This window comes from Ostrinia furnacalis, unplaced genomic scaffold (genome assembly GCF_004193835.3).
Source record: "Ostrinia furnacalis isolate ACB-3 unplaced genomic scaffold, ASM419383v2 OfSCF0419, whole genome shotgun sequence".
Lineage (NCBI taxonomy): Eukaryota > Metazoa > Arthropoda > Insecta > Lepidoptera > Crambidae > Ostrinia > Ostrinia furnacalis.
Genome location: NW_021130658.1, coordinates 352,769 through 379,302, shown reverse-complemented (window position 1 = coordinate 379,302; position 26,534 = coordinate 352,769). Strand labels below are relative to the sequence as shown.

The 26,534-nt window shown below is 37.0% G+C and overlaps 2 protein-coding genes across 4 annotated transcripts; both read left to right on the top strand.

Annotated features, from left to right (window-relative positions):
* Positions 1–254: 254 nt before the first annotated feature.
* On the top strand, positions 255–15,112 carry ced-6 (PTB domain-containing adapter protein ced-6). The gene is made up of 11 exons (XM_028320643.1): positions 255–392; positions 3,782–3,946; positions 8,772–8,874; positions 9,439–9,562; positions 9,989–10,091; positions 10,811–10,979; positions 11,595–11,709; positions 11,989–12,077; positions 12,406–12,486; positions 12,850–13,250; positions 13,917–15,112. The coding sequence occupies exons 1-11, from the start codon at positions 276–278 to the stop codon at positions 13,992–13,994; spliced, it is 1,545 nt and encodes a 514-aa protein (XP_028176444.1). The 5' UTR covers positions 255–275; the 3' UTR covers positions 13,995–15,112.
* Positions 15,113–17,207: 2,095 nt separating this feature from the next.
* Positions 17,208–25,926, top strand: LOC114364501 (uncharacterized). Of its 3 annotated transcripts, none has more exons than XM_028320684.1 (3): positions 17,208–17,504; positions 23,734–24,100; positions 25,484–25,926. In XM_028320684.1, the coding sequence occupies exons 1-3, from the start codon at positions 17,433–17,435 to the stop codon at positions 25,576–25,578; spliced, it is 534 nt and encodes a 177-aa protein (XP_028176485.1). In that variant the 5' UTR covers positions 17,208–17,432; the 3' UTR covers positions 25,579–25,926. The 3 variants fall into 3 exon arrangements, with proteins under 3 accessions (XP_028176485.1, XP_028176491.1, XP_028176499.1); XM_028320690.1 differs by lacking the exon at positions 17,208–17,504 and adding an exon at positions 22,527–22,623; XM_028320698.1 differs by lacking the exon at positions 17,208–17,504 and adding an exon at positions 23,143–23,345.
* The last annotated feature ends 608 nt before the right edge of the window (positions 25,927–26,534 follow it).

Here is a 26,534-nt window from a genome sequence, read left to right as displayed (position 1 = left end):
ATAATTATATTTATTTTTTATTTAGGCTTAGGCCCGATTCGACAAAACTTTTATCCGAGAATAACTCCTGGTATAACTGGCACATTGACCCACATTGACAGTTTCAGTATAGGAAATAAAACTAACAATCGAATCCACCCTTAGTTTAGCTATCTGAACCATTGTTCAACTACCAACTTCAGCTATACCTATGTAAAAATATTAATATTCTTAAATAATAAGTTGATTAGCCTCCAGAAAACCCTAATCTAAATACGTCTTCTGTTTGTTCCAGGATGTCTACCCTGCTGTTCTGGCAGGGCAAGGGCAAAGCGAATGGCGCGCCCAACGGACGAAACTGGATACACGCGCCCGACGCCCTCGTAAAAGGACATGTCGCTTATTTGGTTAAGGTAAAATCAATGTTCAATAGTCAATATTCAATAGCCAATAGTCAATAATCAATAGTCAATAAATCAATGGTCAATAGTCAATATTCAATAGTCAGGCGCTAACGGATGAAACTGGATGGACCGGCGCCCGACGCCCTCGTCAAAAGACACGTCGCTTATTTGGTTAAGGTAAAATCAATGTTCAATAGTCAATATTCAATAATCAATAGTCAATAAATCAATGGTCAATAGTCAGGCGCTAACGGACGCAACTGGATTCACGCGTCCGACGCCCTCGTCAAAGGACACGTCGCTTATTTGGTTAGTAAAATCAATGTTCAATACTCAATCATCGATAGTCAATAAATCAATGGTCAATATTCAATAGTCAGGTGCTAACGGACGTAACTGGATACACGCGCCCGACGCCTTCGTCAAAGGACACGTCGCTTATTTGGTTAAGGTATAATCAATGTTCAATAGTCAATATTCAATAGTCAGGCGCTAACGAACGTAACTGGATTCACGCGCCCGACGCCCACGTCAAAAGACACGTCGCTTATTTGGTTAGTAAAATAAATGTTCAATGGTCAATATTCAATATAGTCAATAAATCAATAGTCAATAAATCAATGGTCAATAGTCAGGCGCTAACGAACGTAACTGGATTCACGCGCCCGACGCCCTCGTCAAAGGACACGTCGCTTATTTGGTTAAGGTAAAATCAATGTTCAATAGTCAATATTCAATAATCAATAGTCAATAAATCAATGGTCAATAGTCAATATTCAATAGTCAAACGCTAATGGACGAAACTGGATGCACGGGCCCGACGCCCTCGTAAAAGGACACGTCGCTTATTTGGTTAAGGTAACGTCAATAGTCAATATTCAATACTCAATAGTCAATAAATCAATGGTCAATAGTCAGGCGCTAACGAACGTAACTGGATTCACGCGCCCGACGCCCACGTCAAAAGAGACGTCGCTTATTTGGTTAGTAAAATCAATGTTCAATAGTCAATATTCAATAGTCAAAAATAATCAACAGTCAATAGTCAATCTTCAATAGTCAATATTCAATAGTCAATCAATATTCAATAGTCAGGTCTTAACGGATGTGACGCCCTCGTCAAAGGACACGTCGCTTATTTGGTTAAGGTAACTTCAATACTTAGTCTATATTCAATATTCTATAGGCAAAAGTCAATAATCACTTGTCCATAATTATTTCTATTGCATCACATATTGTACATTTTATATGTCAAAAGACACGTCGCTTAATTGGTTGAGGTAACGTATAGTCAGTCAACTGTCTATGTCAATATTCATAAATAATAGTCGTAGAGTCAATGGTCAATAGGTAACAGTAAAAGGTCAATAGCCAGCAGTCAACCGTCAATGAATGAATAGTCAATGGTCAATAGTCAATATTTTTATTGCATCCCATGTAATGAATTTTATTCACTCGCATTAAAAAGATCATTCTACCCGTGAATGTGGTAAGAGGCGACTTAGGGACAAAATATACGCGAGCACTTGACCTTTCCTACCCATCTGGTTAGCGCTAGGAAATTAAAGAGAGCCATCCTTCTGCAGAGGAATCTCCAGCTTATCGCTATAAACTAACAATAGTTTACGTACTTTGCACTGCAAACTTTGCAATAGAATCTATACTTCTATACCAATTTATAAATGCGAAAGTAACTCTGTCTGTCTCGCTTTCACGCCTAAACCACTGAACCGATCTTGATGAAATTTGGCATAGAGATGATGATGATGAGTTTGGGTCCCGGGAAAGGACATAGGATAGTTTTTATCCCGGTTTTTGAAACAGGAACGCGCGTGATAAAGTTTTTCTGTGACAGACAAAATTCCACGCGGGCGATGCCGCGGGCGGAAAGCTAGTACCTAATTAAATATAGTACTGACGTATAGTAAAATACAAACATTGTACTCGCGCATTATCACAGCGATTGGAATGTACAGCGATAGCACACCAAGCTTTACACTATACCACCTTATGTAGTGGTATTAAAAGCTATTTTCCAACAAAAACGTTCAGTCTGATGTACTTCGATTACAGACTATACGCCCCCAACATTCAAGCTATTGTCTGCGCTTGCGCACGTGTTGAGATGACGCAAAGTCCATTGATAACAGGGTCGTGTCGCCTGTTTACGTCCACTATTGCGTTCAAACTTCAAACGACAGATTACCCTATCCTATTTTAATCACTACCTTAATTGCGTTCAAACGACGGTTTACTCTAATTATAAGACGGCCATAGATCAATGATGTCAGTATCGGACTGCCTGATTCCAGGGTAGATAGTTCGAACACCATCGTCCACTGGACTATTGTGATGACCCCACTCCAAGCTTAGCTGGAGGAGAAGATTTCTTTAATAAAAAAAATAAAAACAATGGAAAACAATAACCATACCGATACTCCAACAAAACCTAAAGCCTGCATGCCTGAATACTCATAAATATCTTCAACTGTTTTTAAGATTGATCTAACTTGTGATGGACGCAAACAGGTGACATGACCCTACATACTTAAGCCTGATCGTATTTTTTGTAAGAAGACATTACCTCAGTACTTTAGGACATAGGAAATTCCAGTTTCTTTAAAATTTTGCAACATTATGAGACGTCAAAACTTTTTACGCTGTCTTTTTGCAATCACAATAAAACTACATGCATTATGGTATGTTTTATGAACAATAGATCATTATGTACAAGATTAGCTGGTATGTAATTAGTTATTTTAATTGTAAATTTTTTAGTTATGTTTAAAACATCAATTACAGAACGATTAAAAATGAGGACGTGTGAAAAATTCGCGTGCGCGTAGGTTCTGACTGACTAATGCGTGAAGAACGAAAATTTATAGTGTTTAGGATTTTTGCATTTAAAATTTATAAATAAATAGGTATTATTTTAAATATCAATTATTTTCATATGACTACATTTCTATGTTGTGCTTAGATCCAGTCCATTGTTGAATTTTTTCAGGATTTTTTTAAATTCATTTGAAAAATATATCCAAAAAAGTTTTAAGATAAAGAAATAGGTTACTTTCATGAAAGATCTACTTTATCCGTGTACCTATATTATTTTCAATTAATCACACATTGTAACATAATTGAGTCCTTTTTTTGAATGCCGACAAGGCTGAACAAAGCTTGCACAATTTGAAAATTTTTACTCGCAAGTTTATTTACTACTAAGTAATAAATACGTAAATTATTTATTTAATATTAAGTACACATACTCGTACGAGTAGCAAACACACGTACGTAGACACATACCACCATAATATGACACCATTTATGTCTTGTGCCTATGATGCAACAAACATTTCGATGTACCGCCATACTTAATGTACTCTTCTCTGCATCCCCAGTTCCTCGGCTGCACACAAGTGGACCAGCCAAAAGGCATCGAAGTAGTCAAGGACGCCATCAAGAAGCTGCAGTTCACGCAACAGCTGAAGAAGTCCGAGACGAAAGACGCGGCGAAATGCAAGAAGGTCGAGATTACCATCTCCGTGGACGGAGTCGCGATACAGGTATGTTTCTAGGTCTTATTAAGTGACATAAGTGATTGTGTACTACATCTTCCGGGAGTATTAAGTGGCATGAGTGACAAAGTACTACACTTTAATGTATATTTTAGTAGGTTAAGTGACTAGGTACTACAGTTAGGTTGAATGCTTAGGTACTACAACTTAGGGAGTATGAAATGACTAGGTACTATACTTTCGGTAACATTAAGTATCATAAGTGGCTGTATACTACATCTTAGGGTAGTATTATGTGGCAAAAGTGACTGTGTACTACAACTTACGGGAGTATTGAGTGGAATAAGACGTAACTAAGTAGTACACTTCAAGGGACTATTAAGTAGAGGAGCGAGCGAGGAGAGTTGTGACATTGTCGATTTTTGGCAACCTATTAACTATCAGCGAGTTCGCAACAGCGCGTGTTCACAAAAATCTTCTCGGTCTCCCTTAGGTCAAGTCACTAGGTATTACAAATGGTTTAAGTGACTCTGCACTTCATCTCACAGGACGTTGAGTAGTATAAGTGACCGTGAAATACATCTTTTTGGCCTATTAAGTAGATTAAGTGACTAGATACTACTTGCCACAGAATCTATCTTACGGGAGTAAAGTGACTGTATTGATCCTACCTTACGGAACTAAGTAACTACCTACAAATAAAGAAGCTTGGGAAGGGTAAATCTAGCAATCACTTAAATACTTTAAGGACGAGTTGCACCATCTTACTTTTAACAAACCTCAAAAATCTGTCAAACTCCATACAAAAACACCGGTTAACGGTTAAAGTTAGGAGGTGCAACTCAGCCTAACTGTCGAAATTAACACTGTCAAATAATATTTCTCAAAATGTAATTATTATTTGCACACAAGTTAACCGTGCCAGTTAAATATTACGAGAAATACACATAATTTCGCAACGCGTTATAAATCCATGCGCGTTTATGTTCGACACTCAGTGCGCCATTGTTTTCACTTTCAACTGTTATTAGAAGGGTTCCGCATTGAAATAAACGAACCTTATGTGGTTTACCCGACTGTGACAGAAGGGGGGTTATGTTTTTCCAATGTATGTATGTATATGCTCTGTGTGTACCTACCTGTAGCCTAAAGCTAAACGGCTTGATGAAATATTAGCTACAGGTAGACCTGCTAATATACAGGGTGTCCCAAAAAGTAGTGTCAAGCCGAAGCCCAGAGGTAGAAAAAAATCAAAATCAAAAGTATTTATTCAGTTTAGACCACAAGTGGCACTTATGAACGTCAAAATATTATTAAAGAAAATAATAAAAAAAGAAAAGGTAGCCCTTATGGGGCACTTTACATGTCTCCTTATCTTTTGGGCCCTACCAGAGGATCTCTACTCTAGAGCATCACTAGGGCTACTCGAATGTATAAGTATGCTTCGTATGCTCTGTCTCGTCATAAATGTAAATGTCACCCCTCCCGTGCCACTCCAATATGTCAGGTACTGACTCAGTTAAATGCGCTAGACCTTATAGAGAGACGTTCGTTAGATTCGTCTTAATCTGTGAGAACAACACCGAGTACTTATTTATCAAAGTTACTTTTACTATCATTAACGCTTTCAGCTAAGGACGATGATTTTTGTAGTTTTTATGAAATCTAAGAAATAGTATTTTTTAATCATTGTTAGTGCAATAGACAAAATTTTGTACCAAAAGCGCATCTACAAAAATAAATTAATGCATAGGCAGGCACACGCCAAAAAAAAAAAATGAAATCCACATACTGAACCCATATTAAAATCGAGCTCGCACTCCACTAATTTATGTAACATGCTGAGCAATTGGGCCGCGCGTGACTAATATAATTTAAATCAAAATGTCCGTGTAACCGTTAAAATTCAGCAACCAGCCTTTGTCTTAATTCGTGTAGAAGTTAGGATTACCAATGTGTGTATGACCTAGAAAACTTTAGTAGTCTGTGGCACGCAGAAATGTCAGTTACTTTAGTTATCTGTGGCACGAAATGTCAGTGTAAAAAAAAATCTAATCAAAATTTTCTTTATTTGTTTAGACTAATTAAATTAGTTCTTGCAAATCGTCAAATGCTCTTAAGGAGCCTATACATGTCTCATTATTTTTTTGCCCTACCAGCGCTTCGAGACAAACATTTGGCAAGTGCTGAGAAGAAGCGCCGCAACAAACTCAGTCACCACTGTCTGCCGGTTTAAAAATATAAAAAAGTAGGAATTGTAATGAACCTTGTTTGTATACGGTTATGGTGAGAAATAAACGATATTATTATTATTATTATTATTATTGACAGGAGGGCTACTGTCAATGCTGGGTTATTAGTTCCGATTTTGGCCACTTCGCGTTTCAGAATCGTTGCACATTTTGATCGCCTCAGTGGGAAGACCAACTGCTTCAGACCTTGAGGTCTCGGCCTCGATCCTAGTAAGTTCAACATTTTTTGCTGGGAGTGTAGGCCAAATCCTTCATTTGCCTCTGGTAAATTAGTATGCTTAATGATCTTGGACTAGATAATTAAATTAATAACTTAGTGGTAGGTAATTATGATAGCTACCTCACAAAATAAAAGTAAAATCCGCAACTTAGACTGAGTTACTTTAACTGTAACTTTGACATAACAAGACTCAATACTCAATATGTGGTTTTTGTTGACAGGTTTTTGACGTTTATTAGGTTAAAGTAAGATGGTACAACTCAGCCGTAGATGCAGGTTTTTGATTAATTGATTTAAAATACTAAAGTCCTACTTACTGAACCGATTTTGTTAAAATAAATATGACCAAAACGAGATCAACTCTAGTTCAGTAAAAAAAAACTTTTGTTAAGTCGGTTAAAAACTTCGGTTAAAAATTTAAAGTTAAACACAACTTTTGCGGTTCCAATCTCTTAAACCGCATTTTGTGGCCCCTTTTAAGGTTTGCCCAAAACCGTAAAAACATAGAAAGCAGAACGTGTCTTTACATAATCTTTTGTCAATAATCACACCGTTAACGTCGTAAGTCGTAATTTCGCGCGTTGCGTGTTAAATCGCATAACAAATACGTGGGTGTAATAAAAGAAGATATTTTATAGTTTTTCTAGGTTAGTTAACCATCTTAACGCTCTACATGTCTTTATTAAGAAGTTAAGAACCAGCTTTTTGAAAGAAAGAAAGAAAAAATATTGATTTTGTTCCAAAAATAAAAACAAAACTGTGATATAAAATTACTGTAAATTCAGTAGTTTTTGCGTCAAAGAGTCAAACATCCATCTATCCTCACAAATGTTTACATACAACTAAAACGTACAGAGAAATAAGTAGGTAGGATATTTTTTTGGTAGAGACAGAGAGACGCGGGCAAAAGCTAGTCTATAATTATTTTTAAAGCTTGTTTAATCTCTTTGTAAGCCTAAGTTCTTTATTGTGTATGAAAACAAGGTTACAGAAAGATCTTAAATTAAATACAAAGTATCTCTTGATCCTACCATTTCAGGCATACCTACTTATATTTCTTATACCTATGTATTTATTTATACTCTAAGTACCTATTTATTCTTGTATACTATAAAAACAATGTTTAATTAACCATTCCTTAATTACATTTAATTTTCTGAACGTAGATATCGTAAGGAGTAAAACTCTATTTCCTTTGCAAGTCTAAACTGCCTTTAATGGGGATCAAACAGCGACTTGTCCATCGAAGCGTACAACTAACTGTACAACCGCGACAATGGAGAGTTAAGTATACCACCGTGACCTTGTGTCGTGAAAGTCTAGTCTAGGTAGGAAGCGAGGCTAGATTTAGCTAAGACTTCGCCTAGTTTAAGAACACAGATCACAGAAACTAAAGGGAGATGTGACAAGGGGGCGGGGCCAGTGTCGCAGCAATATGTCCAAAAACAGAACAAATTACTCGTGAAAGCAATGATGACAGCAGCGACGTCATAATGTGAACAGTTTACATTCCTTGCGTAGTACTAAAGATTATTCGAACGTTGAGCACTAATATCGCAGTGGATAATGAGCACATATTTTGATTCTTTGTGTGTGTGAATTTCTAATGCGACACTGAGTTTCGAACTTAGCGCATTAGTTGGCATTTCTCTATATCTCTATATTTAACAATAACTGTAACTGAAACGACTGTGACGTTTTATTTTTGTCTTGTATTGAAATCTAGGTTAAGAGATTTACGGCCGTATTCACAAACGATACTTGCTTAAGTGAAGCAACAAATCGAACGCACAGCGTCCACGCGCACTGTGAGACCTCATAGTAATGTTAGTGAATACGGGCGTTAATTTTTGACGACTTCTTAGCCTAGTGGTTCGCATTGCATACTGGACTACGTCAGAGGTTGCGGGTTCGATACCCGCAAAATACAATAATTGCGCGTTTGAGCTTAGATGACCCTGTGTAATAATTATGTCCGAGGATATTTAATAAACTAGGTATCTTATTATTATATTTTATACCTACTACATAAATTGCGAATGCTGAAGAAAGATGGATAATTATTAACCTTAGGCAAAAACCATCGGACGGATTTTGATGTTTACAATAAGTCCTATTGCACCTATAAATTATAATATATCCGAGCAAGTCACATTAGAATACTGGATGCGGGCTGCGTTTACTTTGACCTAACCAGTGCAGTTTTACTGGAGTATATTAAATTGAAAATGCTACTATTTTCTGGTATAAAACAGGCATGTCCGATTTTGAGGTCAAATATCACTGTGACGTAAAAAATCTTGGACACTTTTTTTGTAAATCGCGCCAAAACTTTATCTGTCTTTAGCCAGAATTTACCTGACGCATTTTTCTAACCAACCTCTTTTCTCCTCTCTTCCAGGAGCCAAGAACCAACAACATCATGTACCAGTTCCCTCTGCACAGGATATCCTACTGCGCGGATGATAAAGGCGCGAAGAAATACTTCTCTTTCATCGCCAAAGGTAGGTAATTATTTTAACAAAAGACTATCCCCCTTACTAATAAAACTTACACGCTCGTTGAACAGTGTTTTAAAGTGACGTTTAGTATGGAAATGTCATTTTAAAACAGTGTTCAACAACTATGTAACTTTTTATTAGTAAGGGGCTAAAGTTCTGTGGATAGGTTCATGATTGATCCTGGGTTCGATTCCCAAATGGAACACGCAAATTAATCTATACCTTTCGATGTTAAGACATCGCTTTTTTTACCATTCGATGTAGTATAATTCGAATAACCATCGATTTAATTGACCGTTCGAGGTTATTAAGACACTCGATGTAGGTACAAAGACTCTCAATATCACGACGGAGGGAACCTAATCCATATCTGTGGAGGGAACCCATTTCGTTGCTGGTCCAATAACAACTTTAAATAATGGCGGTCAAGCTGTAGATCCTGGCTACACAGGAGTTGCAGCGGTGGGAACGAGAGGTGGGAATAATATAACCTGATCATTATAATAGTGCCGTTAAAATAACCTGATAATTATAATGTTACTTAGTATCAAAATCTTGTTATTCCAGGTGCCGCCAACGGAGCAAATCTCGAGAACGGCCCGGAGAAACACGAATGCTTCGTGTTCATTTCCACGAAGCTGGCTTCAGAGATTACGCTCACCATCGGTCAAGCCTTCGATTTGGCTTACAGGTTAGTTCATCATCATCATCATCATCATCATTTCAGCCACAGGACGTCCACTGCTGAACATAGGCCTCCCCCAATGATTTCCATATCGCCCGGTTGGTAGCGGCCTGCATCTACCAACTGCATCTGCACTACAGATTAGTTATCAACAAATTATTTTGTTCAAAGTACATATTATTAAGTAAATCCAACAAGAGAACTACTCTTCCTAGGTTATCTGGAATAGATCGCATTCAGCGTTAAGACCGCATTCGTGTATCTTGTAATTTTGTGCTTGCTTCTTCACAAAACAAGACGGCAAATGGCGCGGATCAACGCGTAGTGTTGTAACTGTTCTGTTAAAAATAATACCGGTTAATAATAGTTACCGGTTTTTTAGACTTCTTGTATCTTTACCGGTAAATTTTAATTAATGAAAACTTATTACAGGCGGTTCTTGAACGACAACGGCAAATACATTGAAATGCAAAAACTCACGCTTCAAAACAAGAAATTAGAGCTGCAAATGAACACGTACAAAACCAGATTACAGGTAAATATATTGCTGTATTTTGCAATAAATTATAGTAGTACCTATACTCGATGTTATTTACTTATTAAATTATTGTATTTATTTCGTTTACGTCATCTAATGGCCAGAATCTGAATAAAGTAGGTATCTGAGTTTATTATTTGCATGACTGATTAAATCTAAGGTGTGAATTGTTGACATACCAATTGTAAAACATCTTTGTAAAACATGCTAAAGGCAAACAATATTATTATTATTCTTTACATAATTTATTAAGATCACGTGTTGACTAAGTTTCTTGCATTGCTTCTTCTTGGCCCTGGTGTTAATTTTTCGAAATATAGTAGAACGTGTTGAAAAAAATCATTACTTAGTACTTTTTGAGCTTATGATAAATCAAGTTTCAAAATGACGTGGGCCACTGGCTTTTTAAAAAGCCACCAAGGCTTTTTATACAGGGTGTCAGGTAAATGGGTTTATAAGCCGACACTAGCCCATGTCGCTTGTTCTCAACGAGCCACACCCAAACGAGTAACCCTGTTACTGGACAAAACATTTTAAGAGATGTCCTATCGAGTAACGGTGTGACTGGATGGAATTTTTTTTCCCAACGAGTTACAGGGTTACCCGTTTGGGTGTGACTCGTTGGGAACAAATAAAATAAATAATAAAAATTTGATAATATCAATATTCTGACTTCACCATACCAAATCTACAATTTCTTTTATTTCTTATTCCAGGAGCTATCAAAAATAACGTACAAAGACGATTTATCGGCGTATCTCGCGCGCAACAGTCTCTCTGACATCGCGGAGTTCAAGGCGCCCGAACTGCTGGAGAAGCAGCTCGCTTCGCTCACGCTGGCTAACGGGTTCAGCGCGATGAATGGGAATAAGACTCCTGAGTTAGGTGAGTTATTAATAGAGTTTAATATTGTTTTGTTGTTTGACTTACTTACTTTTATTAATAAATCCTAGACGGATATACCTAGTAGGTACCTACCTAAGTAAGCGCAAGAAAAGTGAGGCACTTCAAACTAGACCACTGGTGCCAGTAGCCAGTGCTTAGTTTTTCCCACATAGTTGACAAAGTCAAAGTAAAAGTTTGTAAGATGACCTTGGATGACATAATGACTTTTGCCTCACTTTATTAGACGAAGCGCTTGTATGAAAATTATCCATCTAGATGTTAATGTAAAGTTGTTGTGGAAAATAGTGGTGGTTTTGATACGAGCATTTAGGTGTAAAGTGACAATAATATAATTCAACTATGAGCTTGAAGTCAACACAGTCATTGCATTATAAAAAATTGCAAGAAAAAGATATAAAAGTTCCATAGCTCCATCCATAATAACCCTCTCTAGCGCTGTTTCACCTGTCTGTCACCCGCTCATGCTCTTGCTTTGAGTGAAAGATAGGATAGACGGGTTTTTGTTAAAAACTATAGATTAAAATCGTTTCTCTGTCTGATTTAATGATGACTCTTAGAAAAAGCCTATTAATGAATGATTGTATTTGTTCACAGCGACAGACGCGTTGTCGAACAACTCAACGGAGACATTCAACTCGAGCAACGACAACAATCTGTTGCTGTCCACTCCGCCGCCTACGCACAATGGAAAGGTCAACTTCAACTCAGGGTGAGTTCATATCAAATCTTAAGCCTTAAGAAGTCATTAGTTATGTACCTCAATTAGTCAGCACAGTTTTTTTAATGATCTGTAAAAATACCGCTGCTTTTAGCATTTCTGAAGTAATTCTTCACTCTGTAATTTTTATATTTTCCATCTTTTTTCACTTTTATGTACCTACACTCGATGGATAAATCAGACTTCATTTATGTAGCAAAATAGAACCTATTACACACGATGTTGCAGTGTTTTTAAAGCAAATTAAATGTAATATTTGTAATTTTACAGAAAACTCCTGGGAGATTTGTCGTCAAGCAAGAACCCCGTAGTAGGCACCAAATTAGAAGGCCTGCTCCTCAACTCAGACTCAGATAGTGGTAAGTCAAACATCTTTCAATTTCCTATCTCTACTTAAAAAAAAGTTTTATTTATATTAGGTATACCAGACTGCCAATTTAATCGTAGGTAGTTCGAACCCCATTTTCTGGTGCGCTATTATAGTAAACCCTCACAAGCATTATCATTATAATTTCAGCCATAGGACGTCCACTGCTGAACATAGACCTCCCCCAATGATTTCCATGTTGCCCGGTTGGTAGCGGCCTGCATCCAGCACCTTCCTACGCTATCTTTATGATGTCGTCTGTCCACCTTGTGGGTGGACGTCCCACAAGCATAATATTAAAAGCCTATTATAACTTACAGATTTTGACCCGCGCGCGTACGAGTCGGATCCCATGAGTCCGCCAGCGCACGCCTCATCGCCTGCGCCCGCGCCTCCGCTCTGTAAGTTGTTGTTTTATTATGTTTTTCATATTATTATTGCATCTCTAAAGAAAATTATTAAATTAAAAAACCTAACCTTTTTACTTGGTTCCATGAAAGCCTGAGACTGATATTTGTTAGTTACATCCCAACTTGCCAAGGGATGGAAGGCGCGATGCCATGAACAAGGGCTTTCGTGGAAGATCAGTTTCTTGTTATGTTAAATACTGAGCGGGAGCCTATTGACGCAGTGGCCCACTATTTTCTATATGCGTTTTGTGTTGTTATTGTTTATAATTTGTGCTTACTGTGATCAATAAAGTCTATTCTATTCAACTTCTTGCTAAATACAAGATTTATTTATTGACTGTGTATTTTTTTCAGTGGCTCCACCCCCGAAGGCCTCAAAACGCCAAACGCCGCCGCAACAGCAGCCGCCACAGCACCCCACTCCCCCCCAGACCCTGAACTCCGATCTATTCGGCTCTACCCCCTTCTCCCCCCCTCAAACCATGCCCCAAATGTCAAGCCCCTTCGCCCAACCCAACAAACCAAACTACGACATTAGCGATTTCAACCTACAAACATCGGTTTTCAACAACACTACGTCGTTCACGAACGGTCTCAGCGGCTACGATCCTTTCGACACTCAAAAAACCGGCAACATATTCGGCAGCGGCTTCGGCAACACGTTCAACGGATTCGGAAATCTGAGCGAGAAACAGACGGTGGAGCTCGACAGCAGTTTCAACGGATTTTTAGACAAAACTATTTCGGAAATGAAGGTTAGTTGAAGTTTTTCACAATTTGCTTACTGTCACTTGATGTCAGTACATCAATATTTAATTAGGGCAGTTAGGTAAGGCAAAAAAAAATTAAAAAAAAATCAAATCATATTCATGTACTTAGGAAAGTCACAATCAGTTTTTTCTCTATTAAACAGATTTCTTTATCTCTTTTAGGTTGAAAATTGGTGAGTTTGAGTGTAAAAAAGCTTCTAAACATTGTAAAGTGCGAAAAAATAATGATTAATTAAAATTAATTTGTGCCTTTTGTATTCATTTTTAATAATCTCGCTAGATATGGATTTTAGGGAATTGTATAATGTTTTGTGTTGGTTTAAATTATTTGGTATTTTCACCTTAACATTTTGTCATCAATACAAATAGTGTTTGTGTGTATTTTTGTCGTTTTGCTGGGTAATTATGTGTGGGCTTCCATTGGATCAAATGAGCTGTCTATACGCGATTGCTCTATAGTTTTGTATACCATTTGGAACCTAAAAAGTCAACAAGTTTATTAACTATTCAATGATTTCAAATTCAAAGCTAACTAAAAATAAATTCAAATGTGTATTTTACAACTAATTGGGTTTTCAGGGGTGAAATCAAATGTTCGAAAAGAACTGTATATTAATTTTTTTTCTAACTTTCTTTATTTTTACTTTGCAGGATGGATTCAGCAGGGGGATCACCTTTGGAAACGACGATTTTTCAATAGATAACCTCGATCCCCTGAAGAAGAATTAATTAAAAGTTTATTTTTTCATAAAATAACTTTTATAAAATAGTAAAAAAAACTAGATAATAATTGTGAGAGAATAAAATCTCGTATTTATTCACACAACATTATGTATTATGTAAATGCAATAAAGTAATATTTTGATTTTAATTATTATGATCGGATTTAATTATGAGAAATTGTAGTTTTTAAGGGTTGTGTGAATCGAAACGATATTTGCGAAATATTTTGGAAAGCTCATGTGTTGCCATGTTATTGGTTACAAATATAATATTTGATTAGTTCGTGATAATAGATAATTAATATTTTCTTTATAAAGTATGATATTTCTTTTCATGTTGCTTATAATCACTTCTTTAATCAGGAATCTCAAAATAATATAACCAGTAATGTGACAAAACATTGCTGAATTTTAACGTGGAAAATATTAAAATGATATTAATGTACGATATTATGTAACGCTCAATGTCATTCCCCAAGAGTCTTTTATTAAAAAGAAATAAAAGAAAATAAGTAAAAGCCATTTTGATTAATAAATTAATTGAAAAGTATAAGTTTTGTACACGTTTTAATATTTCCAGAGCGCCAAATAAGTAAGTAAAATACAAAATCCTCAGTAACATTTTAGCGAATCGTGTTTGTAAAGTTTTATTTAACCAATATTTTAGTTTTAAAATATGATTTTGGTAGATTAAAATTAAATTATATTAATGCGAGGACCAAAATTTACCACGAAAAGTTTGAAGATCACCTCATCATTCTGTGATAAATCTCTTCGTTTTTGGGGGACTTCAAATTACTAAAAATCGCGACTGAATATTATCTAAAAGACTTCAGAGTGTAAATAAATTAACGAATAAGACCTTTTTTATATTTACTAATATACATTAAACCGGGTGGCATTGAAGCTAAAGGGTCAACACTTATACATTCCATTTTTTACAGTTTGCCATTTTGATCATGCCTTTTGGCTGTTTTTATACAACTTATACGAATTAACTTTGTAAATAAGATCTACGATAAATGTATTCAAGCTTGAGTGTACTTGACGAATAATACTGTCTGAAATTCTCTCCATTGAAATCTCACACATACAAATTATTGAACATAAAAATAAATATTCAATTGAATGATTAAAATTGTAAAACTGTACGACTATTTTACTATGATAACTACTTTTACTCGCTTTTAGTTTATCTCTAGTTGTGTATAATAGTAATAAACTGTTGTATTGTATTGGAATGACGCGTTAGTGGATTATTGTTTTAGTATTGTGTACACTAATGTTACTATAAGGCCAAAAGATATACATAATTGTGTATTTTCAATAAAATTTATGTTTATATTTGATTGTTTTATTAGTAACATTTGAATGAAAATATTTGAAAGTCCCCATAATCTAAGCCCATACCTCTATTTAACTGATTTACAAAAGACACGAAACAAATAATTATTACTCAGCATAACGTTTACGTTGTACAGAAATAATGAACCATGGCTGGAATTACAACATTCAAGCCCTTTTCTTTGTGTGGTCCTAATGAGGATCAGTACTGTTGTAGAAAATTCAATAAAACTAGTATCTACGTTAATCTTTAAGACATAAGAAAGATATATCTTTTTGAATTATCCAAATCGGACCATTACTTACGAAGATATTAAGTAATAAACATAGGCCGTTTTTGCCGCTAAAAGTCAACGTACGCAGGGCCGCGTGACGTCATTATATCCGAATCGAGCGCAGCCGGCGTACTATTGGGATGGAAAATATTTTTTTCCAGCTAAACCATCAGTTTTAGAAAAAAACTTTTAATAACATTTATTCATCAAAATATACCAGTAATTTAAGAAAATAAAAATTGTGAAAATTAAGTATCGCTATGTCCAAAAACCACATTTTCATAGGATTCGATGCAATGCGGAGACGCGGTTGGGGTGAGTGTAACTTAAAGATTGTTTGTATTGAACATAATAATACATAATATGATGCTAATACCCAGTTTCTGGCCTGGGGGGGGGGGGATAAGTCATACCCAGCTTATAGCCTAGGGGGAGGGGCAAGCCTTACCCAGCTTCTGGCCTTGGGGGGAGGGGATAGAGGCAAGTCATACCCAGTTTCTGGCATTTCTGGCATGGGGGGGTGTCATACCCAGCTTCTGGCCGAAGGGGAGTCATATCCAGCTTATGCTTATGGCCTGGGGGGAGGGGCAAGCCTTACCCAGCTTCTGGCCTGGGGGGAGAGGGAGGGGTCAAGTCATACCCAGTTTCGGGCCTGAGGGGGGGGGTAAATCATACCCAACTTCTGGCCGAGGGGGAAGTCATGCCCAGCTAATGACCTGGGGAGAGGAGGGGGGCGGGGGAGTCATACCCAGCTTCTAGGCTAAGATTAAACAGGAGGGAGCAGCTGTCCTTTCCTGCAGCAGCTGGTCCGCCCATGGGAACGGCGAAAAGATAGGTAGGTACGTAGGTTTAACTCGGAAAAACTAAATAACAGGTAGGTATTGCGTGTACATCGAAATGATCTGCATAGAAATGTCTTGTAGCCTAGGCAGAGTGTATCTGCCTCAGCTATACCTTATTGTTAGAAGTAAATAAATTAATACTTATACATTTTTATATTTTACTTGGAAGAAGATATGACTCTAACAACACTTTGAACACTTTATTTGAATAAATCGCCAAATATACCACCGCGGAGACCCCAATCGCGTCTCTGCGTTCCATTGAATCGTATGAGCGTATGGATTTTTTGCGTTATTTTTCACAATTTCTATTTTTAAAATTACCTATCGATAGCTTACTTTATTCTGATGAATATATGTCATTACAAGTTTTTCTCTCAAACTGATAGTTTGGCTAGAAAAAAATATTTTCTATCCACGCAGTACGCCGGCAGCGTTCGGATCGGATACAATGACGTCAACGGTCCCGCGCCGGGCGGTCAGTGAACTTTTTTAGTAATTTGGCCATAACTTCGTCAATTTTTGTCGTAGAACAAAAATTTTTGGACTGTGTATTAAGGATTTCTTAGCCCTATAAATCTGCATTCACAGCTAAAAATCGAAATGATCCTCATTCTGAACCATTGAAATTTACATAAGTATTTCAAGGTAACAATTTTCCACGCTACTGGACAAAATTAAACAAATAAATACTTTAGTCGGTAGCGCTATTATCTATTGTGAATTTGTGACGGTAGTGATACTTTCCGGTTCAAAAAAACCGGTAAGCTAACAACGTTTCGCCTCACTACAACTGTCATCCCGATTGTTGTCGTCAATACTTTGGGCCGCTTTTATTTTGAGCGATTTTGATGAATATTCGCTAACAATCAACGATTGTTATGAATTATCTTCACTAATTAAGTGAAGAAGTCGTGCCGTTTCAGTATTAGGAGGAAATATCTCAGTATTATCTAAAAATGGTGGATCTCAGTGGTGGTCAAGATGGCCCGCTTGAACATGCATTTTCCAACTCGGTTTTCATCGTTCCTGGCATCATTGTCATCAGTTTATCAGGTAAATTATGTTTATTATTTACTTCTTACCATAATTAATATAAATTCCACATTATACAGTAAAAAACTACAAGTCAGAAGTGATTTGTAAAATCTGTCGAATTTCGGGTGAAAGTTTTATAAATTCGATGGAAAAACCTTTTTATAAATTCGTTTAGTTATTTTTTACATATTTTTCCAATGTAAGGTCGTTAGTACACACATTAGAAACCTATCTAGAGGGTTGCGCACAAAATAATTTAAAAAATATTTACTTACCTACATTTCAGAACAAATAAACAGGACTAACCGGCTTTTATCGCAAGTTCAGCTTAGTTTAGTGGTAGAAAATTGATGCGATAAACATCTTATTTAAAATGATTTAATTTTATGAAATAATAAAGCAATAAGATCTTTTTTATTTCCTGAAAAGGTACAAAAACAAGGGCAAGATCATTTAATTTTTTTATTGTATTTGATATCTTTCATCCTAAATTCCTAATTAGTCAGTTATTTGGAAAAATTATTAGAATTAAGTACATATTCACCTGTTTTATTTATTAAAACACTAGCTGTGCATCTCAGTGTTACCCACAGTAAAACGTAGCCTGTGTGTTAATCCAGGGTGTCGGCTAACTCCGTACCAAATTTTATTAAAATTGCTTCAACTGTTTAGTTTAGTTAGTCTTCTCAACTAAATATTGTCCACTGCTCAAGAACAGATTTCCACAAGAGGTTGTGCAAGGCCTGATACTTATTGTCTTTTTTTTGTTTATTAAACGGTTTGAGGTAATATCAGAATACCTACCTAATGAAGAGATTCAACTTTTGGCTCATATTTTTTTTACTATCAACCTCTTTGCTGGAACTATGGAGGTAATTGAAGTAGGTATTATACAGTGTGTCCCTGTAAGTATGCCTCAAACAAAAAGGATTGATTCTGCTATGCAAATGCAACAACTATCCTGCAGGAACAATTTCGAAATTCTCAAAAAAATATCCCCATACTAATTGGGTGATATGTGCTAAAGACGAATTATATGAAAAGGTAATTTATAACATTTGAACTTCTTTTCTCTTGGGGAAAATTGATGCATTTGAGCTACAGAATCAATAATTTTGTTTGATCCACACTTACAGGGACACCCTGTATTTATACATAGTAATAATATTAGTTAAGATAACTAAAAGTGTGCGCGATAATATTATGTTGGATATAAGCTGATAGTCAAAGAAAATTTAAAACTTTAGGTAGTTCAATTATCATTATTAAAACTATTAACATTGTATCATTTTTGATACATACTCCGTTGCTAAGACTGTGATAAGCAGCTATTTAAATAGTGGATGTACGTAATCGAAGAACACTTGTATTTGTTTTTAATAAATTATTAAATGCTGTTTGGTCCAAGTTGTAGGCTGACGATTTATTTTTTAATTATTGATGGCTTACAGACAAATTTTTATGTAGGTTGTGTGTGGGTGGGTACATCATGATTGTTATGATTTTTGGGTATAATTTATAGAAAAGAAACGTCATCAGTTAGCTGACATTGTTATGTTGTGTCTATGTTTATTTATGTGAGAATTATTGTACAATTATTTTTATGCTCTCTCTCTACAAAAATAAATATTTTTGTTATAAAAGCTAGAAGATATTAATCAAAAGAAAACAATAAACTAATCTTAGCCTTCTTACATTTATCAAGCAAAAAGTCACTAGTATTTTTATAGCACATTCACTAAGAGTCATGCCCACCTCTCGTTCCCACCGCTGCAACTCCTGTGTAGCCAGGATACAGCTTGACCGCCAATAAAAACCCAACCAGTGAAGGTCAAGTTTGTCCCAGGGGGGACATTCACAACAGTAAGAAGGAAACATCTTTACAAGAATTCACTCTCCAAAGAAACCACGTAAAACGCTCGTAGGCAGGATCTACAGCTTAACCGCCAATAAAAACCCAACCAGTGAAGATCAAGTTTGTCACATTCACGAGTCAGTAAGAAGGAAACATCTTTACAAGAATCCACTCTCCAAAGAAACCACGTAAATCGCTCATAATCTACAACTTAACCCACACAACTCTCGATGCGCCCGCGCCCACTCATTCCACAATCGCTTGCACCACCGACCACACCGCTCCACCATGGCCGACATCGACCTAGAAAACATGGAATTGGAAGACTTTGACCCTGAAGATGTTATGGCGGCGAGGCAGAAGCTTCTAGAAATGCTGGACAGCGAAAACATAGGAGAAGCAGAGAAAGAACAGCTAAGGGCTTTACTGAGTGGGAATATGCCGTTGTTTGCAGCATATGGCGGGTGGTCCGGTGTGCTATTGGCTCTTGGACTGGCGCTGATCATCTTTTCTATTATATGTGAGTAATATACATACCTAGGTAATGTCCATACATTCATATACCATATTATGTGGTCATATACATGTGCTTTCACAATATTAGGTAGTGGTTTCCTAAGCGGAATTTGATTCCTTTTTTTCCATAACGGAAAACTAAACTCTTGGCTTCTCAACTTACCTGATGGTGTTTTTTACCCATAACTGGGAAGCTCTTGGCCTGCATCTCACCTGATGGAAAGCGAAAATCTGGCTGAAGGTGGAAGCGAGATTCACCCGGGATCCTCAACCACAAAACTGGATATCTTGAAATAAAACGAAGACCTGCTTGGCTATTCTCTTCTCTAGATTATCTTTTGCTACTTTGCCCATTGACATTACAGAAACTATTCCCACCTCTCGTTCCCACCGCTGCGACTCCTGTATAGCCAACATCTACATCTGGTCTGGACACTGTCACTGTACACGCATCTACCAAAAATATGGGACTAACTCACGGAATTTCCAGTTGACCAATCACATATTTGCGTTCAAGTTCAAGTTCACCTGCTTCAGTGAGGTTTCATCCACTAAAGAGGCGTCAAAAAACTGAATACTTAACGTTTTCTTTGCTGTAACTGTGATTTTGTTGACAACAAAAGATAATACTAAAAATTTCCTCCCATTTCTTATTATATACTTGCTTGACCCATATCTATACCTTGCCGCTATCAGACGGAGCTTATGTCAACGTTATCATAACGACCAAGCTGCGTTCGACACGTTCGTAAAAATTACGTAAACAGCTCTTGATGGGCGATAAGTGGGGTTGAATACGTGTGGTCATGGACAGTGGCGTCGGTCGCCTTCTAAAATATCGGCTGCGGCTTCTCTCAGAATCTCGGAAATCTTTTACAACCAAATCCAAAACCATTTGGCCAGTTTTTTTTATAGTACGTGGAGCGTCGCTTCTGTTGAACAACTTGTCGTGCAGGGGAAGGTTGAGGGCACAAGAGCGCGCGGCAGATCGCCCATGCGCTGGATTGACCAGGTCAAAACTGCACTCAATGGTCCACTCCACGAGTGCACAAGAAAGGCTACGGTGCGGGAGAAATGGCGACGGATTGTGAGGCTTACCACCGGACCGGATGTGACGACCACGACCACTCTGGTAAGAGTGTAGCGACGTAGAAGAAGAAGGCCAGTATTTTGACACAAATACAAAACGAGGATGAGTAACCACCCCAATCAGGTGCGGAGCAACTTGCTATGTTGCTATCCCAGAAGCCTTGGAAATTAGAATGAACATTCTGGACATGGGGCCCAGATTTAACCAATAGTCCCATTGAAAATTCTTCTCTCATACCTTTACACAAAACAAAACTGTGTGGTTTCTCCAAAACTAACGGGTTATAATAAGGGTAAGGGAAAGCCTGAACTGAAAGAACTGTCGGTAATTTCAGATTGCCTTAAGATTTCTTACCACCATTGCACATGAAGCATTTAAGACAACCCACACTGGGATATGAGAAATTGGTAAGACTGATGAGTGATCACCCCAGAGGCATATTTGGGAGAGTTGTGCGCTCTTTTGGAAGAAAGCCCGAGAGAAGCGAACTGTAATTTTGTCTAGAATCTAGAAGGACCGCTTCTGTACCATATTCGAGGCCAAGAGGATAGTGCGCTCTTGACAAAAACATTTGTAACAGATTCAATTTCGCAAATGCTAGGAAGTGAAGAAATTACGTACAAGATAGCCGGAGCGAAGCGAACTGTAATTTTGTCTACATGGGCTGGTCTATTTATCAAGATTCAAGACTAAGAAGGATGTCGCGTACTGAGTCACCTTGTCAGTAGTAAAGCCTGGTCCGTGAGCACGTAGAATTTTGTCCAATGACCCCAAGCTACCCATCCTTATCGCTCGCGCGTAATTACGTTGCTGTCGCGCTCGCACACTCACTGCGGGCGCCCGTCGCACAGTCGCGACAGCAATATAATTACGCGCGAGCGATAAGGATGGGTAGCTTGGGGTCATTGGACAAAATTCTACGTGCTCACGGACCAGGCTTTAGACATGAATGATGCGAAGTAGTTTCGTACAAACATGTTGGAGCGAAGCGAACTGTAACTTTATCAAGGGGCTATGTATCAAGATTCGAGACCAAAAAGGACTTAGCGTACTGACGCCCGTATTCACAAACGATACTTGCTTGTGTAGAGCAGCAAATCGAACGCACAGCGATGGCTAGAGCTCTGTGACTGGTTCGTGTGTGACTCTGTATGTCCACGCGCACTGTGAGACCTCATATTAATGTTTGTAAAGCGTTTGTCTAGAGGAGCTATGTATCAAGATCGAAAAGGACTCGTACTGAATCACCTTGTCAGTAGTAGCAGAGTAAATACAAATGAGTAGGTCATCTTCATAGGAACGCATGGGCGCGGTTTGTATGTGAGCGCGCCAACACGTATGCGGCGCGCACGCACACACTGACAAAATTTAGCGGTGAGGTGCGCCGAATTTTGTCAGTGTGTGCGTGCGCGCCGCATACGTATAATGGCGCGCTCACATACAAACCGCGCTCGGTGCGTTTCTATGAAGATGACCTACTCATTTGTATTTACTCTGGTAGTAGACAAGACAATGATATCTCACAAATCAAATATAATTAGTAACTAACATAAACAATAACATCGTAATCTCCATACACAAAGAGACACGTAATGCCTACTTATATTATGTTGCATTTACGATAATTTGTTGATAAGTTTAGTTTATCTCCGAAGGTGTTGACTTAATAACGTGCGGTAAGCGTATTAATTGATAATTGGTTATTATTTGTTTTAAATTGTAATAAAATTTGCCAATTTTTGCGATTTTTTAGACGATTCTCAGTTTTGTAACCACTTTATTTACTTAGTAATGTATTGCATCTAATGTAAATAATAGAGCAGTCTAAATATTAAAATTTAACCAATCATAAGGCTTGAGTCTGAATATTTTAAAACGCTGTTTTAAAATACAAATCATTTCTTCTTCAAGAGGAGACGTTTCTTTTGCTACTTTATAAATAAATAAAAAAAACAAAAGATAATACCAACCGCCGCTACCAACTGGTCAAGGAAATCATTGGGGGAGGCCTATGTTCAGCAGTGGACGTCCTATGGCTGAAATGATAATGAAATAAGAATGAAGATCCTAAATGACCTTATACAATTAAAGAGCATTTAGCAATTTACTTAGTCATTTCAAAGCAGAGGTATTTCCCCAGATACAACAATGTAACGTCTCAGTAACGAAATAAACCGCCAGATAGTTACATCTGACGCATCTCTAGCACTAATGCATTCTAAATTTAAAACTGCACTTGACTCAGTTGTGGTTCTGCATTCGATACTGGCACATAATATCGGGTTTTCACACGTTTCATTTAAAAAAGTTTGTTTTTAGTTCATTAAAAAGTTGGGAAAAGATGTATTTAAAAAAATAAGTTGTGCGTGAAACTGGCCAGTTTCTCGTGGATGGAACGGTGTTTAAATTTTTTAATTCAGTTGTTTGGGTTTTTTGTAAGCTGTGGGCTTTCCGAAATTAGTTGCCAGTGTGTACTAACTCAATATTTTGTGGTTTTATCCTTATTTTTTACGCGACTGCGCCAGAAAGAGGGTTATGTTTTTAATGTAATATAGAAATCGGTTGCCAGAGTGTACTAACAATATTTTGGTGTTTTATCCTCATTACATTGTAATAAAAAAAAGCTTTCAAAAAACCGCGTTCCAAACTATTCAGTACTCAGCCGTTTTGGTGAGCTATTTTTTTTTTAATTATAAAAAAATCATTCAGCCTTTTTCCCGCCTATAGTCTCGTTTCTTTTGTTTTAACCAAACACTTAACATTTACTCTAAAAACTATTCAAATAGAAAATGGGCGAGCCAAACGTGATCAATTTCGGAGGTGTGATCAGCGAGAAAGTCCGCGAGTCCATAGAAGACATGGATGTCATGACAGTCCTCCAAAAAATGGTGGCCACCACACCAGAAGACGAGGAATCTGAAACTATTAGAGAGAAACTGCAAGGAGTTTTGCAGCAGTTCAACGAAATGTCAGATGAAGATAAAGTGACCTTTACGAAGCAAATAAAAGATGGACTAGCGAATAAAATTGCGATGAAGATGAGAGAACCGGGGGCAATAAAACTGGATGGTTTGGAAGACGCTATCAAAGAGGCGGTGGTGTTCCAGCTGTTTTTGGTCGGAGTGGTGGTTGCGATACTAGTTTTGTTGTTTGGTATGTCCCACAGTTTTGAATTTTGATAAAGCCCGGTCTGTGAGCACGTAGAATTTTGTCCAATGACTCCAAGCTACCCATCCTTATCGGTCGCGCGTAATTATATTCCTGTCGCCCTCGCACACTCACTGCGGGCGCCCGTCGCACAGTCGCGACAGCAATATAATTACGCGCGAGCGATAAGAATGGGTAGCTTGGGGTCATTGGACAAAATTCTACGTGCTCACAGACCAGACTATAGTTATAGAATAAACCCATACGTTAGGCAAAACATCGCTTAGACCATAAACGACTCGCCCGTATTCACAAGCATTATTATGAGGTCTCACAGTGCGCCAGGACGCACAGGGTAACAGACGAACCAATCACAAAGCTCTATTCAAAGCTGTGCGTTCGATTTGCTGCTTCACTTAAGCAAGCGACGTTTGTGAATACGGGCGTTAATTACAGCCCAATGGTGTCAGTGACGAAATGGCCGAATCGAGAACTGAGGATCTGAGGGTTAACGGGACTAATGCCAGTTTTCACCATCAATACCTATTTTTAAGTGAACCCTATGGTAACACTTAGCAGGAATTTTGTTTTCATTGGAGTCACTTAAAAATTAGGGTTTGATGGTGAAAACGGGCATAATATTATTAAAAAACATGTCTTATGCCCGTTTTCACCATCAATCCCTAATTTTTAAGTGACCCCTATGGTAACACATAACAGGATTTTTGTTTTCATAGAGGCCACTTAAAAATTAAGGATTGATGGTGAAAACGGGCACTAAGCAACCGTATGTCAAACAAGCAAAAAAGTTATAATTTAGGCAACTTATGAAAGAATTGCAAAGGCTTTTCCATAGTCTTTATCGGTCCAGGTGTTATAAATCCTCGTTAATTTTGATTCAATTAGATTTGATAAGCCAATGTTAGTGATAAGGAAATCATGGATTAAAATAATAGTTTTATTGTGCTTTGATGATACTTATCATTTTACTATCCAGTCCTAACTTATCTTATAAATAGAATAATTACTAATTATTCAAGATTCTTATATTCGTTTAGTTTCGAAGATGATGATTTATCCACAATATCGATTTTTTAAATATAAGGTTCAATATTTAAGGGAAGGGTGAAAGACGTAGCGTGGGCAGGCCCCCCACTAGGTGGACCGACGATCTGGTGAAGGTCGCTGGAAGAAATTGGATGCGGATTGTATCGTCATAGATCGGTCGTTATGGAAATCATTAGTCTTTTTCCAGCAGTGGACGTCATTTGGCTCAAATGAAGATGATGATGATTTAAGAGCATATAATAATAATGGTGTTGTCCACTCAGTGATTTCTGAATATTTTTTCTTGGTGTCTAAAACGATTTTTTTCTCTCTTTCTTCCAGTTTTCTTCGGCTACAAACTCTACAAATCAATAAAAGACAAAGAACTCAAAAAGGAGGAAAAGAAAAAAGCCAAGCAGATGAAAAAGAAGAAGTAAGAAGATTAAGAAGTTACACGGCAGAGGCTAAGAATACGGATTTATATCACTGACCGTTATTTTACTGCATAATGTAAGATAATTAAAAAAATAAAAGTTTGATTCGCTGTCCGTAAAAGCGCCTAGACTAAATGACGTTCGCCAACGAATCGATAACATTGAGGTAAGTTCGTAAAGTCGACTAACGCGCTATCTGTTGTGCCGTAGATGTACTAAAATATCTCAAAAATAAAATTTTACAATTTGTTGAAACGAACTTGATTCGGAGCGAGATTTCGATGTCTTATTTTAAACGCTTCTAGTAATAGATAAATTAATACTACTATAGACACTATTCAATAACAGAATCTGAATTCAAAAAACAGAAGGGGATATAACATCCCCTTAACAATAAAAAAATTAGAATTGTATGAATTTAAAATGAAGGTTAAAAATTTATTAATTGAAAAATGTTATTATAATCTGACGGACTTCCTAAGTGACAAAATTTGATTTACTTCTTAATTTTTTTTTTTTTCATTTAATCTGATTATACAACATTGACTTTAACTTTAATTTGATTTGATTATGCAGTATTATTGTAATTTTATTTTATTTTTAATTTAATTTGTACACCGCAAAGGTACGACATGTTGATACCATTTTAAATGCTGACTTAACACCTTATGTACACATGTTTGAACAAATAAATGTATCTTTATCTTTATCTTTATCTGAATGAAAAAATATTATATTGCCTACTTAATAAAGTAAAAATTTAGGCGGCCTAAATCTATGTGTTACAATCTTACAATCTTTTTTTAACAAAAGTAAATTTTTGTCATAAAATTTTAACGATTCGTCGATGTTGCCAGTGTAATATCATTATAAGTAAAATATAGGTCAGTGTTGGGACTGTTTTAAAATGCATTTTGGAAACTTTTGACGGACATACTTGTCATAATATTTGACATTAT